We start from the raw sequence: 16,799 nt of genomic DNA, 5'->3' as shown, positions 1-16,799 counted from the left end.
AAGAAAAAGAAAATTTATATTAATTCCCAAACTTTAAAAAAGAACTTTCATTAGTGGAATCATTTCACCCAATTTCTCTACTCAACTTAGATTACACGATTTTCACAACAGTGAGGGTTAACAGAATGAAAACTTTTATAGGGAAATATATTCATCTGGATGAAGCTCAGTTTGTCCTGGGGCATAAAATTGCAGACCCAAGTAGGAAATTATTAAACATAACATACCATATTAACAGACTGCCTCACCAGTAGTGTGTTTATCATTAGATATATTTAAAGTATTTGACTGTGTAGAACTAAAGCACTTAATCGGAGTGATAACATTTTTGGATTTGGCCCTAAACTGGTAAGACTATTGGAAAATATTTATGATATTACATCTCCTACAATTAGGATAAGTAATACAAATTCACAAAAATATTAACTTAGCCTCAGGACAAAACCAAATTGCCCATTATCACTTGTATTATTTGCTCTAATTATAGAACCCCTGGCAATGAGATTACACCAAATTCTAGCAGGAAAGGTTGTAACTATCAATGGAATGGAATACATTCTGGGACTCCATGCTGTTGATACTGTTTTATGTACTGCTTATCGGACTCAATTAATGCTGGAAGGTTATTGAGTATACAGTTGGATACCTTTTTAAATGTCTCTGGACTTAAGGTAAAATTTCAAAAAATGGAAGTAATGTTCTTTCATATTCCCCTGCAACCTTCTCCAAAATATTACAAAGCCCAATAGCTAGGAAAAAAGCTTCAGATACTTCGGCATTCAGGTTGCCCATAACTGATTAAACAAATTTTATCGGACAAATTATAGGAAAGTCTGGAATATAATAAATATGGACATGCAACGCTTGAACAAAATGAAATGTTCTATTATGGACCAAGCGCCTGCAATTAAAACAAATTCATATTTCAATCCGACAGACCACACAATTAAAAATCTTTGCTTGTACCATCACTCAACTGTTGGGCAATCGGGCCCCCCAAATCTAAACAGCTATTACAATGCATGCCAACTTAGCAACATGACTGACCTAATGTTTGGCAAAAAGAGAAATATATGGAGCACATTACAGAACTATAAAAGTAGTAACTTTCAAAAAGCAAATTATGCTCTTTACGGTGGCTTACAAATCCACATTTACAAACTTTCAAAATTTGGACAAAATGGTCCAATGGCCTCTCACCCATTATTCCATTACAGTTCCACTGGGTTTTCAAAAATAAATATAGAGCCTTAAATATAGATGTGTGGAAAGAAAAACAACTGTATTATTTGAAAGATGTTTACAAAGATGGACTACCGCTTACCGTTAATGAGATGGAAAATCAGTTGGAATATAATGGCTATTAGGCTACCATTTAAGGTCTTTTTAAGCAAATTCCCAGGTTAAAAATGAAGTCATGAGACAATTAATGGTTTATGAAAAAAATAATAGTGGAAGTAGAGTTGACATTTTCAGCCCTCTAGTATCGTCACATTGGTTGATATTCAGAGAAAGGAAAGATCGTTCACTATTTTACTACACATCAGTACCAATTTCCTAGTCATTAAAATGGTCTTTAAGTTTCTTTTTTAATGGTTTGATCTAGGAAGATGACTAAAGCAGGTATTAGAATTAATGCATCTATAAAGAGAAACTGAGGACAACGTTGTCTTCAAAAATGAGGTGTCCATTTCAGTGATCCCAAGAAAATAATATGAAATAAACCTGCACTTTCTTTATTAAGTCTTCCACACTGTACTATCCTTAAGTGTTCTGCTAACTTGACACAGCTGGGTACCATATGAGCATCCTCAACAAGGAACAGTGCAATGATGGTACTATGACCACACTATGTTCACTCCAGGATCCACTTAGGCATCTGTTACATATTTATACCTTTTTCAAAGACAAGACTTTCAGAAATTTTAAAGTAGCTGACCATCTTAGTATACCTTAAAGAACATCTGTTTAGAGTAATAGAGAAAACAAGAAAGCTGTTGTATGTCCACACAAAATAATTATAAGGAGAAATAATGGAGAAATACCAGCAATCACAAGTTTGGTTACATAAGTATATTAGTTGGGCCTTTCCATTCATGCACACTATAACAGTGTAGCTTACTATTGCGCTGCAAAAGATACGTGTCACTTAGCCATACAGCCATTCTAAAAAGGAGAATGGAAACTAGATTTCTCCTAATATCATTGATGCAACAATCAATTTAGTTATTGGGAAGCGCTAATGCGGGTTAAAAAAAATTATCAGAGAAGTCTGACAAACATTTTTACAGTAAGAGAAATGAAATACACGTTTCCTGTTGATTAGCTTATCATAGTACATTCAAGCCTCTATGCTGAATCCCAAGAAGACCTGCACAATTAAACATCCACATGGATTTTGCAGGAAATATCAGGGCACAGGAGCTGATGCTATCCTTTTATCATAGCTGTCCTGTGAAATCCACTTGGATTTTCCATTCCAGCCATATGTTTTCCACATGTTGCACATTCCCATGGCGGTGGGGGGAGGGAGCATGTTTGAATAGGTTCTCTACCACTACATCCCAGAGGAATATTTAGAACGCTCCATTATAAATTTGGCACCCATTGAAATAAGACACACAGGGACCTTAGTAAAGCCCATACACTGAGTTTTCAAACCTGAAAAAATGGCATTCTGCAAAGAAGGAAAGGTGATCCGTGTTCCCCTCCCTTTAAGAAATGTGCATAGAGGAATACACCGTGTTCTAATTTTCTTACATTTTGACCATTATCTAGTCTTTCTGATAACAGCTAAAAGCTCAAATCTGCCTAAATCGTTTAAACTACTGTCACTGATCCAGTCCTTAAGTGCTTCAACTGAAGGCACCAAAGGAGTTTTTGATGTTTTACATCAAGAGTTTCAGTTATAAATATCAGCACATTTTACTTCATCTAATAGATAAGAGCAGTGAATCATTTGCAAAGCTTTTAAAGGCTCTTTAATTTTTAAGAACATCTGATAGGGGCCCCACCTGTGGTTTGTTTTCACAAACGTACACGCTGTACAGTTATCATGATCATAGCTAAAGTTACTGTGGAATCAGCATTTCCTTTGCAAACTGCACTTTTTGGGGTTTATAGAAAGACTCGTTGCAGACTGAAAGTTGAAGCAAAGTCTCCAGCTCTAAAAAGTCATTAAAAATTATATCATTTTAAAACAAAATTACAGTTAACATTTATGATTTATAAGAGTCAGTTTGATATTCTAAAGTGTGTTAAATAGGGTGTTAGACATCTTGTAGTTTCCCAGTGTATGCTTCCACTGGGTTGGATCCATGTCTTCTGAGGTCTACTCTGTTGCCTTATCTCTGCATATTTCTATTGCTGGGCTAACTCAGAATCCTGAATATGTAGGAGGTTGTTCAAGACAGTGTGAACAGCTTGGATAGCCATGATAAAGAAAACAGAAACATAGCTAAACGATACTAACTATAATTCAGGAATCAAAATGTAGTGCTTTAGTTTAATGCAAAAAAAAAAAAAAGCATTTATCCCAAGTCTACCATGTTACATCTCTCATGCAGAAGTAACAAAATGCCGCCATTGATTTGTCACACTATAGCCCTGTGTGTACCATATACTTGTACAACAAATAGATTTGGGAGCAAAGCTCCACCCTTAAACCTTAGCACAACAATTCAGTATTCTGCTGTGAATGTAAACACGCAGGTTATGTTGGTGTTATCCATATTGTACATTTTTGCAGGGCAGAGATTGTGCAGACAGACAGGCCTGGCATAAACTGTGTTCACCAGGCACAATCCCAACTCCCTCCCCCAGCACTCATTCTGAAAAGCATGTTAGCTGCACTGGGCTACTGTGACCTCTAACTGGAAAAAAGCATCAAAGTCTACTGTAGCAATATAATCAAAATGGAACACTAAAAATGGAAGATGTCAAAGTAACATTTATAAGTAGACTTGAGCTGGAAGCCCTCTTTTGCATATCAACAAATCAGCAGAAATTTGTCATTTCAGAAATTGCAGCTGTTTTCATTTACAGAAGCACAGAAACTGGTTTGCAGCCAACAAAGGGGGGGGGGACTCTTTTTGTCCTCTGTCGGCTTAAAAATGTCTAAACCGGTTTTGTTCAAACTTTGTAAAAGAACAAAAGGGTAACAACTCTGTTGTTCATAGACTGGAAATGTGAATGCCAGGTTTCAGCCTGGAGTTATATTTTATGGCCATATTATAAGCTATTATGGAAATATAGACATAACTTTATCTGCACGGAAATTACAGTGCAACAGTGCTACAAAACAAAAACTTTAAGTGTATTGTCCAGATCTCTGGTTCACGGGAAACATGCTTGCTAGGGAATGCAAACACACTTGAATGTACAAACAACAGCATGCTCAGCTGAAATATGTGGGATGTTATTATCATAAAGGTTTTTTTTGCTCAAGAATACGAGGCACTATTTTCGCACTGCTTTCTTACCTACTAGCCATATTCCACTCAAGGGCTGGATTCTGAGAATTCCTTTCATTCTCTGGCACTGTCCTCCCTTTACCATTCTCCTTCTCTGGCTTCAATTGATCCCACTGAGCAGTACCAATGTTGATGGACTGGAGGTCTATTTGATACTGTCTGTCTTCCACTTCTGATCCAGGATCACGAAGAATCCCCAGATTCAGTGCTCTCCTATAATGACAAAAAGAGAGAGAGATAATAGAGAGAAGTTGCATTGTTTTCATCTCTGAGATTATGGACTGGAGCAAGTCTCAAGGCCATAATGTGGGCAGAAAGTCTAAACAAACAGTAACTTAACAATAGGGTTAATTATTAGGTCAAAAGGGACGCGGGTGGCGCTGTGGGTAAAAGCCTCAGCGCCTAGGACTTGCCGATCGAAAGGCCGGCGGTTCGAATCCCCGCGGCGGGGTGCGCTCCCGTTGTTCGGTCCCAGCGCCTGCCAACCTAGCAGTTCGAAAGCACCCCCGGGTGCAAGTAGATAAATAGGTACCGCTTTATAGCGGGAAGGTAAACGGCGTTTCCGTGTGCTGCGCTGGTGCAGGCTCGCCAGAGCAGCGATGTCACGCTGGCCACGTGACCCGGAAGTGTCTCCGGACAGCGCTGGCCCCTGGTCTCTTGAGTGAGATGGGCGCACAACCCCAGAGTCTGTCAAGACTGGCCCGTACGGGCAGGGGTACCTTTACCTTTATTAGGTCAATGGCTGTTATGGCCCTGGGGCTGGACTCTCCTTCTTTGGAGGATGAGGTTGGTGATTCAGAGTGGGAGGTGTAAATGGCTTTAAGGTCACCCTCAGAAGCACCTTCTCTATTGAAAAGGCTTCTGGACTAAGGATGTCATATGGTCTTCTCTGACTCATCTCAGAAGCCCCAGTACAACCAAATTCTCCTCTGTTCCACTGTATCCCTTTAAATTAAGAAGCATCTAGTGAAGGTGGAGCCAGCTACCGAGACAAATCTGCAGCTCCTACAAAGGGCTCAGCTGGAGAGCAATTGCTGTAGAAACATTTTGTGAGCTCTGCTCTCATGTAGCATTCAGCCTGAGTCCTGCACAGCTAGAGTACCCTTGTTTTGCCTTATCGGCCTCATCTTGCCTCTGTTGAGGTCAGTATGTGCATGAGAACAAATACTTGGATCCAGAGTTTGCATGCTAACCCTCTACTCTGCCACATCTCAAAATTAACGAGGGGAAATTGCCATCTGGACTGCCCTTTACGTGTTAGCCACAGACAATGCCCAGCCCTGTATCAGAGTAGAATGGAACGGCTGCCCCATTTGTACCCAGTGTAGCAGACAAAAGTTGAGTTCGGAGACCTGGGGTGCATTTTAAATTGCTGCAAAACAGGAGCAAGACACTTATGTGCTAGTAAGAGGGGGCGGAATTGAAGTGAGGAGCTCACCTCTAAACATCAGATGACCTTAGCTGTCAAATTACAGATTTGAAAATAAGGGACCAACAGCCTCAAAAATAAGGGATCAGCAGCCAAAATAAGGGATTTTGCTATTGCAAAGAGTTACATACATTGGTAGGATTGACAGATGCTGTCAATGCCAGCATGAGGCGGTTGCGGCGCCACGGCGGCCACTGAAGTGCCACCCTTCTGCATCCCTCCCCATCCCCTCCTCCTCCATCAGGCCGCCTCCTCAGCTGCCACCACCGCTGCCGCCTCTGGGCTCGCAGGCGGCGGCAAGAGTCTCTCTCACTGCCGCCCCCCCAGGCGGGGAAGGGTCGATGGAACTCCTCGCGCCAGGACAACGGCACCAGCGTGCTCCCTCTCTCATGGCGGAGGACCCTGAGCCGCTGCTCCCCTCCTGAGCCGGACGAGCATGAAACCCGGGAAATTTAAGGGACATCATCAATAAGGGATGGCAGCGGGACACGGCGCTGGGATAAGGGAGTTTCCCACCAAATAAGGGACGGTTGACAGCTATGCAGATGACTCTTCATCAATACCCTAACGCACATGTTTACAACAATAAAATACAGTCACAATGCAATAACAGTGAGAATAAAGCAAGGGATGGCTGGCATGTAGTCCTCCAGATGATGTTGGACTACAGTTCCCATCATCCCTGACTACTGGCAATGCTGGCTGGGGCTGATGGAAGCTGGAGTCCAACAACATCTGAAGGATCCCATGCCAGCCACCCCAAAACTGTGTTAAACAACCCAACCAACAGCAAAATTAATTTACAATTAAAATAAATTAAAAGCCTGGTGAAAAATAAAAGTGCTTGACTGCTCATTTAAAAAAGCATAATGGAACGGTCCAGTCAAATCTCTCGTGGGCGGGGGGGGGGGGAGTTACAGATCCCCATCTCATATTACCAACACACTCTCCTTGGCAGTGAAACAGATTAGGGCCTATGATGATGTTCGTAAATGATGTACAAGTTCACTTTCCTTCTGCTACACAGTTCAGGCCAAAAACACACCGGGACAGCTCAGAGAATTGAGCTAATGTTCTCTGGGGTACAACTGTGGATTTTTCTGTCTCTCACCCCTGTTCCAAGACCCTGGAGATTTTCTTGGGACTTTAAAATCCAGGTGAGGCATGACCCAAGGCAATCAGTGGCCCCTCTGAACTTTACCCTGGTCACATTCTGCAGCATAAGAACATTATAGAAACTAAAAACTGGACTGTAAGGTATGCTAAAGACTTCCTGATCCCTGTTGTAAAAGCTTCTCTTCATCACTGTGACATATTACATTAGACGTACAATTTATTGTATCCAATAAGTTCTCTACTGTTCTCTTTGCAGGTGGCATCAGAGAATAAACTAAAAGCCTACAATAGTTGGTAAATAATATACTAATGTAATACACCCAAAGAAGACCTTAAGCATGTAACAGGAAACATAACTTTGATGTTTTCCTTTTTAAATTGATTTAGTCTGGGTCAGGCATTTTGTATGTTTATATAAGACACAGCTCATGTTGAATCAGTTATTACTCACTGCTGAATAGGCATAATTCAGAGGTTCATTGTAAGAAAGTCAAATGTATTCCCTTACAGGTCAGTTGAGACTTATAAAAGGCTGCAGAAACTAAAAATAAAAAATAGAAGTTTTGAAAAAGGATATAAATAATAGTGATGTATGGCTTAATCGTATTTATTAAAGGAAGCCTTACTTTCACACATTTCTCTTCACTCCAAAGCTAGGGGAATATTCATATTATATATTGGGAATGTCTGGCTCTGAAGGTTATTGTTCGGAAGCTTTGGTTTCCTGGGTGACTGGGAAAGCCACACTCCCACCTGCCTCAGTCAGCATACTTTACACACGGTTGTAAAGCTAAAACATGGAATATGGATGCACTGTAACCTGCCCTTAACCAGGCTCCAGAGACCATGTATGCACATTCTTTAGGGTCATGTGATTTTCCTCTCCCCGATGGATTACTTCCCTCAAATTCAAAAAGCAAAAAATAATCTGGTGCAAGCACTTTTCAAGAGGACAAATGCTAGCTTCCATGTGCTGTGTTTCTTATCCTGTATTTGAAATGTTCTTGCTTGTGCCCAAGAACCAAAATGAACTTAGGGCAATTTGAAGAGCAATTCAGAAGAATGAGAAGGTGTCTATGGCAATAAGGTAAAGGGACCCCTGACCATTAGGTCCAGTCGTGTCCGACTCTGGGGTTGTGATGCTCATCTCGCTTTATTGGCCGAGGGAGCCGGCGTACAGCTTCCGGGTCATGTGGCCAGCATGACTATGCCGTTTCTGGCGAACCAGAGCAGTGCATGAAAATGCCGTTTACCTTCCCGCCAGAGCGGTATCTATTTATCTACTTGCACTTTGATGTGCTTTCAAACTGCTAGGTTGGCAGGAGAAGGGACCGAGCAACTGGAGCTGACCCTGTCGTGGGGATTCGAACCGCCGACCTTCTGATCGGCAAGTCCTAGGCTCACAGCGCCCTTTAAAAGTGTTAACTGCACAAACTGCCTTTTGTATTCTGTTGAATAAAAAATGCAGATTAAAGAATTATACTAAAACCAATTACTTTTCAACAAAAATGTCATATGCTTATTCTATACATGACAACATTCCCCATCCTCTTGAGAAGTACACATGGAGCACTCTGCCATCTTCCACCAAAAACATGTGAAATTTAGTGGAAGACCACCACTGGTTAAGTTAATCAACAACTGTCGCTTTAGCAAAATAATTTATTTTGGTGCAGCTGTCAAAATTGTGGACCTCCTTTGCCCCGTGTATAGATCTAAATGTTAATAATTACTTAAAAAATAATAATAATCAAAGAACAAGCTGAGACATCAACTTTGGTTCTCAGTTTCCATTTGTAAAATTGTAAATGAAAGAAAATTTCATTCAACCATCAAAGAGTGTCAGTGCTAAACTTTGGACAGAACTGGACATGAGGCAGCAGTACTATTAATAGTAATTAGACTTTCCCCCCTTTTTTCCTTTTAAATACCATACATTAGTAGTCATTTTAAAGTTGCATTAGCAGCCCCTTTGAATAAGGTCCATTGCACTGGGGAGGGTTTGTCACCCATTTCCCCCTCCCCCACTTGCTATTTTCTCAGTCGGGGGAAAACAGATAGAGGTACCACTTTGATATTTGAATTTCTTCCATGGAAAAAATTACGGTGTGTGTGTTATGGTGGTGAAGTAATTTTAATCAGGAAAATGGTGAGGGGATGACGATGACATCTTTAAGATCCTACCCTAGTGCTACAGTATTGATACAAATTAGGCGCACCTCCTGCTAGTTGTTAACACTTTGGAAAAATGAAACGTCTTATTCACAGATGCCCTAGATTGCATCTTGTCTGGCAAATAATAATAATTTATCATTTATACCCCGCCCATCTGGATGGGTTTCCCCAGCCACTCTGGGCGGCTTCCAGCAGAATATTGAAATACAATTAAAAGCTTCCCTAAACAGGGAAAGGCAAATGAGCCACCAACTGAATTTGCATCAGCATTTTACACAGAAGTGGAAATGGTACACAATTGTTTTTCACATAACAATGTTATTGTTAAACAATGTTAAACCCTTATTCCAAGCCACCTCTCATGATACAGTTTGGGCATGGAGGTCTCATTGATCTGAGTCTACACAGCAGCTGCCTCGTGCCACAAGTCAATATTATGTGCATCTATTCAACGTATAGACTAGCCCACACTACACAGTTTGTGTCCATGCAGCATCCAATTAGGGATGGAGAATTTTATCTGATCCATACTTTTAACTGACCTAAATTTGCACCTCCCAGATTAATGCATGGATTAGGACGTAATTATCTTTTACATTTTGAACTTCCCTGAATTTTGCAATATATTGCTCAGCTCAAAAATTATACCAAAATGCATATGAACATCCATTTAGAAATGTGCATGTTGGGGGGGAAAGGTAGAGGTACATTTTGTGACAAAATAATCAAAGAAATAAATATTTAAGTATTATTTAAAATACTTTTCATAGATTCTTTTAAAAAACCAAAATCACCCCACCCCACAGATTAATGCAGAAATGTGACAGAAAGGGCACACTATGTGAAACTGACATGGAGCAAAAATAGATTGATCTAAATTCTTGTGCTGGGAACTGATCTGCATGGCTGGTTGATTTACATTAAATGAATGGAAGCTGGCAGCAACCAAAACACAGAGAGTTCCAAATGGCTTGCTCATGGCAGCTGTACTATGAAAAGTAGCCTCTCACTCACAGTTTATCTTAGGATATTAATATATTAATCTTTGAAAAATAATATTGAGCCTCTTCTTTGCATTTTTATCTCCACACTCAAATGAACTTTATAAGCCAAAGGAAATCTTCTCATAAAACTTAGAAAAGAATCAGCTTAAGGGCAAAATATGATAACTCTTTCCCCTGTAATGATGGCAGGTGAATGCCACTATAATGTGAATTTGTTTTCCATTTAGGAAGGTCAGCTTTAATGAAATGGACCACAGCATGGTCAGAATTGATTGTAGTACATGGATCCTACAAAAGCCACTGAACACATGAAAGGAATTACAGTAGACCACACATCAAACGTTTTGGCCTTGTGCTTCCTTCCTCTTATCCTAGTGGCAGGAAATGCACTACATATCCCGTGAGGTGACCAGACATTTAAAAGTAGTGCCTTGTTCCAAAAAGCTCTGTGTACAGTAATTTACCACAAATAAGCAGAAGACCGTTTTCCACTGCAGTTGTCTCTTACACGTATATCTGGAGCACAATAGGGAGGAAAAAAAGGTAAAGTATGGCAATTATATCTTTTCAGGCTAAATGCGGGGAAATGTAAAAGTCAACTAAGTTTCAGCTTTTTGCCGTGTTAATGTGTATTCTGCCTGGTAATTTAAAAAAGTATCTGTTTCTTGTTTAAATGCTTCAACAAAAAAATTAAAGTGAGAGTGCACATTTTAATACTTTTTGTGCTCAGAGAGAATAATGTTGATTTACTTTTACTGCAGGACTTATTCTAAATGTTGATTTGATAGCTGTGCAAATGATGCAGATGCATAATTCTAAATGGAGGTTTCGTGATATGTTTGGATGATAAAACATTTCCACCAGTCATAAGAGGAACATAACTTTTCTGCATAGACTCAGAAAGGATGACAAAGAACAGGGAGTAATGTCAGCAGCAAGAAGAAATACCTGGTGCTAAAACCAGATGTAAGAACATAACACATTCTTTATTGATTTGTTTTACGGGTTAAATAATTTTAGCTCAAAACTCAACATTGCTCGTCTGTAACAGGACACTAGGTTTTGGCTTTCTAAAATATTACATAAATATTTGGCTTAACACTAAACTGAGGCAAACAACCTCTTTCGGATTCTACACCCATTTTCATTTTGTCGTACCTGGTACTCATTGGTTGCTCAAGGTTCTGTTTGTTTAGTGGTACAATACCTCAGCCTTATCAGGTGCTGTATATATTCACCTGGAAGTACTGAGGTTGAGTTTCACTGAACACAAGCTTCCTATTTACTCTGTGGATGTTATTTTGATGTCGGATGAAAGACAGAACATCCATAGTGTGTTTGATAAGCTGACATGGGACAGGAGTTCTTTTTTCGCTGTTGTGTCAGTTTATCAAACCCATACGTGGATATCGGTCAAATCCTCTAATGACCACACTGAAATTATTTGAATAGATAACTTATACATATGATATGTACTGTGCTCTCTATAGAAACAGAAAAAATATGTTACACACATTATATCTGTACCATTCCAATTTCTTATGCAATTGTTTATACAGTATTATAGTGGGGGAAATTAATGTAAGGGGGGGGTCCACAATAGTTAATAACTGCATTCATAATAACTGCACAGTTTATGATGTGAACTATATTCTATTGCGGGAGGGGAACCCAAGTTGCTATAGTTTCACACTTTTATTGTATTATCTGTTGAACAGCATGCATGTAAGAGTTTCCATAGAAATACCCAATATGGTATTTCGATATTAAATGTGATACAAGCCAGGTTAATAACAAATGTGGAATTCTACCTAGTGTTATCAGCATCTCAAATAAAGCAGAAAAAATGTAAACATATTAAAACACCCATCCTGAGGTATATTATAATCTACAGTTTTTTCGCCCTGCTTCAGCAGCATGTGGGGCCTTACCCTCTTGCCAAGCTGCATCAATCAACTATCCTTTCCCAAAGTTGAAATGCAATACTCTGCTACATTAACAAAACTAACATTTGCTCTTTCTTCAAAGTCTTGTCTTCAGCTAATGCTTGTTCTAATGAATCAGTGAAATATTAACCACGGAAGACTGCATTGACAAAGAAGTAACAGTAACTAAGTAAGATACTCTATTCTTATTCTAATTCACATGTTTTAGAGATAACTTTTAGTAAGATAGAAGTTTATGTTTGTTTTGCGAGTTCTATACTGGTATGCTAGCCTTAGTCTCAGAATTCAGTAGAATGCATATGCTGTGCTTTTGACTATTAAATGTAAAAATCTGTGGGAAATTATAATATACCCAAAGAAGCCAGGTGGGTGCCAAGGTGTACAGAATCACAGTCATTTCAGAGAAACAATGTATGTAAAGCATTTGATATACGTCTGCAAAACATTATATTCCTTTGATTTCGAGTAAAAGCTGTCTGCTTTCAGAGACAAACAATCAGTAATAAAAATATTAAAAGTTACCAAGCCTTGGGAAAGACTGCGAAGATTTAGGGATATAGGCCCTCAATGAAATCTGCACATTAATATTCTCTGAAAGGGTATGGACAATGGGGTTGGTCTAGAAGAGAAGGCAGGGAGAAAGAAATGAAAGCCAAAAATCTTCCTTATGATGAATGAGTGAACTGGCAATAAAGAGCCCGAAGCAAGAAACCAGAAGGCAATAGTCATTCATCTCAGCCTTTCTGAGTACTTGAAGCACTGTTCATATATTATTTCAGTAAAGCTTACAAGAAACCTGAAAAGCAGGTCAGAATTATTCATTTTCTACAATGTGCCCCCCAAATGCCACTTGCTTCTCGAATTAAGAAACAAAGTAAGACAAATTTATACTGTCTATTGAATTCCTCCTTTTACAGTCATGGATAAAGCTCTTTAAAGCAATAACGAAATCAATGCATTGTGGCAAGTTACCCTAAATTTATGTGTAATAAACTACAAATTTGGGGAGTTAGTTTTTTTTAAAAGTCTCTTGAATATGGTATATATACTTGCATTTGATCTTGTGATCTGCATTTTTAATTTTTATATCATTACATTTCAATAATGCTGATGGGAGTCTGGTGGAGAGCTCATGTAGGTGTTTGAATCATATTTAAAACTTTTAGTTGTCAAGATTTGCTATGCATAACAAAGCAGTTTTTGTGCCTTTCAGAGCTGTTTAAAATTATCTTGAGAGTTCTTAAAGTCATATTAACTGCAGCTTTTGATAATTAGATTGCATGTAGAAATATTACATGTTTAGAAATATTGCTATATAATTTAATTGGATGGTATCCAAAGCTCCAATTCTGCTAACACAAGAGACTTGTACAGTCATACCTCATGTTACAGATGCTTCAGGTTACGTGTTTTTGGGTTGTGGACTGCGGGAAAACCGGAAGTATCAGAACAGGTTACTTCTGGGTTTCACCACTCGCGCACAGGTGCAGCGCTTCAGGATGCGAATGCTGCGGGTTGCGGACGCGCCTCTGTCACAGATTACGCCCGCAACCCGAGGTTCCACTGTACTAGTGGAATGGAATGTCCCCTTTCTCTCCTCTCATCTGCAGCCCCCTCAAAATCAGCTCCAAAGGATTGGGGACTCTCTGAAGAAGTTCCTGGGGCGCATTGGTGGAGGAGAGGAAACTGAAGTGATCGCTTTGGTTGTACCAATTGCTTTTGCAGAGTAATACACAAAATAATAATATATACTGCCACAAATCACTGCACAGTTAGAACACAATATAAAAAAAGAGTTTAAACAACTTTACATTACAGAACATACATCTGGGACTGGAACATACATCTGGGACTGAAACTGCCTTGGTCGCACTGGTTGATGATCTCCGGCGGGCTAGGGACAAAGGTGAGAGCTGTTTCCTAGTTCTGCTGGATCTCTCAGCGGCGTTCGATACCATCGACCATAGCATCCTTCTGGACCGTCTTGAGGGGCTGGGAGCTGGGGGCACTGTTATACAGTGGTTCCGCTCCTTCCTCCTGGGCCGTGTTCAGAAAGTGGTGGTGGGGGATGAGTGTTCAGACCCCTGGGCTCTCACTTGTGGGGTGCCTCAGGGTTCTGTCCTCTCCCCCATGCTTTTCAACATCTACATGCGGCCGCTGGGAGAGATCATCAGGAGGTTTGGGCTGGGTGTTCATCAGTATGCGGATGATACCCAGCTCTACCTCTCTTTTAAATCAGAACCAGTGAAGGCGGTGAAGGTCCTGTGTGAGTGTCTGGAGGCGGTTGGAGGATGGATGGCGGCTAACAGATTGAGGTTGAATCCTGACAAGACAGAAGTACTGTTCTTGGGGGACAGAAGGCGGGCAGGTGTGGAGGATTCCCTGGTCCTGAATGGGGTAACTGTGCCCCTGAAGGACCAGGTGCGCAGCCTGGGAGTCATTTTGGACTCACAGCTGTCCATGGAGGCACAGGTCAAATCTGTGTCCAGGGCAGCTGTTTACCAGCTCCATCTGGTACGTAGGCTGAGACCCTATCTGCCTGCGGACTGTCTCGCGAGAGTGGTGCATGCTCTGGTTATCTCCCGCTTGGACTACTGCAATGCACTCTACGTGGGGCTACCTTTGAAGGTGACTCGGAAACTACAACTAATCCAAAATGCGGCAACTAGACTGGTGACTGGGAGTGGCCGCCGAGACCATATAACACCGGTCTTGAAAGACCTGCATTGGCTCCCAGTACGTTTCCGAGCACAATTCAAAGTGTTGGTGCTGACCTTTAAAGCCCTAAACGGCCTCGGTCCAGTATACCTGAAGGAGCGTCTCCACCCCCATCATTCTGCCCGGACGCTGAGGTCCAGCGCCGAGGGCCTTCTGGCGGTTCCCTCATTGCGAGAAGCAAAGCTACAGGGAACCAGGCAGAGGGCCTTCTCGGTAGTGGCGCCCGCCCTGTGGAACACCCTTCCAGCAGATGTCAAGGCGATAAACAACTACCTGACATTCAGGAGACATCTTAAGGCAGCCCTGTTCAGGGAAGTTTTTAACGTGTGATATTTTATTGTATTTTTGGTTTTTATGGAAGCCGCCCAGAGTGGCTGGGGAGGCCCAGCCAGATGGGCGGGGTATAAATAATAAATTATTATTATTATTATTATTATCTGAAGTGTCCAAAGCCAGGGTAAAAAGATGCATCTTCAGCATTTCCTGAAAGGTGCATAATGAAGGCCCTGGATGCATCTCTGTAGGAAGACACTTCCACAACTTAGGGGCTGCCACAGAAAACACCATCCCCCAGGCCACCACCCACAGAGATTCTGATGGCGGTGGAACAACCAAGAGGGCTCCCTCCACCAATCTCAGCACTTGGGAGGGCCTTTAGGGAAGTAGGTCATCTTTCATGTATTTGGGGCCTCAGTTGTTTAGGGCTTTAAACTCTAACAGAAGCACCTTGAATTGAGCCCAGAAATGAACTGGCAAGCAGTGCAGCTGTTTCAAAACGGGACATCTGAAGGAAACCCAAGCCAGTAATCTGGCCATTGTATTTTGGACCAATTGAAGTTTCCAAGTTGTTTTCAAAGGCAGCCTCATTTAGAGCACATTACAATAATCCAATCCAGACCATGGAATACAATGGCTATGTCATCTCTGTCAAACAGTAGCTGATGAAATAGCTGTAGCTGAAGAAAGGAACTCTTGGCCACTAAGGCCATCTGAGCCTCCAGTGATAGTGTTGAATCTAGGAGCACCCACAAAGTGTGGACGTGCTGCTTCCAGGGGAGTGCAATCTCATCCAGGGCAGGTGGCCTCCCCACCTCCCAGGAATGCCACATAACACCTCTGTCTTTTCTGACTGATAAACTATATGTATGAAAAGTTATTTCCAATTATTCTGGGCACTAGATTTGAGAATGTTTAATACATGTATTTACAAAAAGCATGGATGGTGGGTGACATTTTAAAAGGCACCTCTAACTTCTCTCACAAAAAAATCCTTACAACTCATTTTATTTGGATACAAATTTATGCACATTTAACTACAACAGTAATCTGCTAGTATTCCATCATCTATTTGTCAACACCAATCTTAGTATGACTATCCCGCTGCTGTCCACCAATCCCTCCAAAATTACTACTGAGTAATGACTGCACATTTGCTGCCAGATTAAGTATCTAGCAGCAAAAAAAGCAGCCCACAAGTTCAGCTCTTGGCTTCTGGGGCTCGATATTTAGGCTTTCTTTCAAACCAGCAAAAGCTGCAGCAATGTGTTTCAGGTCAAAGCAGAAAGTTAAGTTGCTCATCCCCTGCACATACAGCCTTGAAGGAGATGACTGTAGCTTGCTGCATTCATCCTGAGGTCACGCATGTCTTTGCAATGGCATTGGGCAGAAGACGAAGGCAAGGTCTTCACTCTGATCCTTGACGAGACCCAATGCTATTTTCCAGGGCTCTAAGGATGCATTAGGAGGCCTGGTCTCACTTGCAAAGAGGCTCATGGAAGTGGTTTCCCCAACCGATTTTACATCGTTCCTGGGGCCATTTGTTCTTTCCTAATTTGTAACATGCATGCATAATACTTAAATACCCTTGACATCAGTTGTTTAAATTTCTTACAGATAATGGCTGTGACCCAAGAGATTATGCCACTTGGCTGTTTAGCAG

The 16,799-nt window shown here is 40.9% G+C and overlaps 1 protein-coding gene across 5 annotated transcripts in view; it reads right to left on the bottom strand.

Annotated features, from left to right (window-relative positions):
• The window catches only part of VPS13B (vacuolar protein sorting 13 homolog B), a 368,427-nt gene that overhangs the window by 149,376 nt on the left and 202,252 nt on the right, over nucleotides 1-16,799 (bottom strand). For all 5 annotated transcript variants that reach the window (XM_082235378.1, XM_082235375.1, XM_082235376.1 and 2 more), the window contains exon 31: nucleotides 4,482-4,685. In XM_082235378.1, the coding sequence (XP_082091504.1) occupies nucleotides 4,482-4,685 (204 nt within the window). The remainder of the gene's footprint in view (nucleotides 1-4,481; nucleotides 4,686-16,799) is intronic.

Source organism: Podarcis vaucheri, assembly GCF_965113315.1.
Source record: "Podarcis vaucheri genome assembly, chromosome: 8".
In the NCBI taxonomy this organism is placed as follows: Eukaryota; Metazoa; Chordata; class Lepidosauria; order Squamata; family Lacertidae; genus Podarcis; species Podarcis vaucheri.
This window is presented reverse-complemented; position numbering and strand designations above follow the sequence as displayed.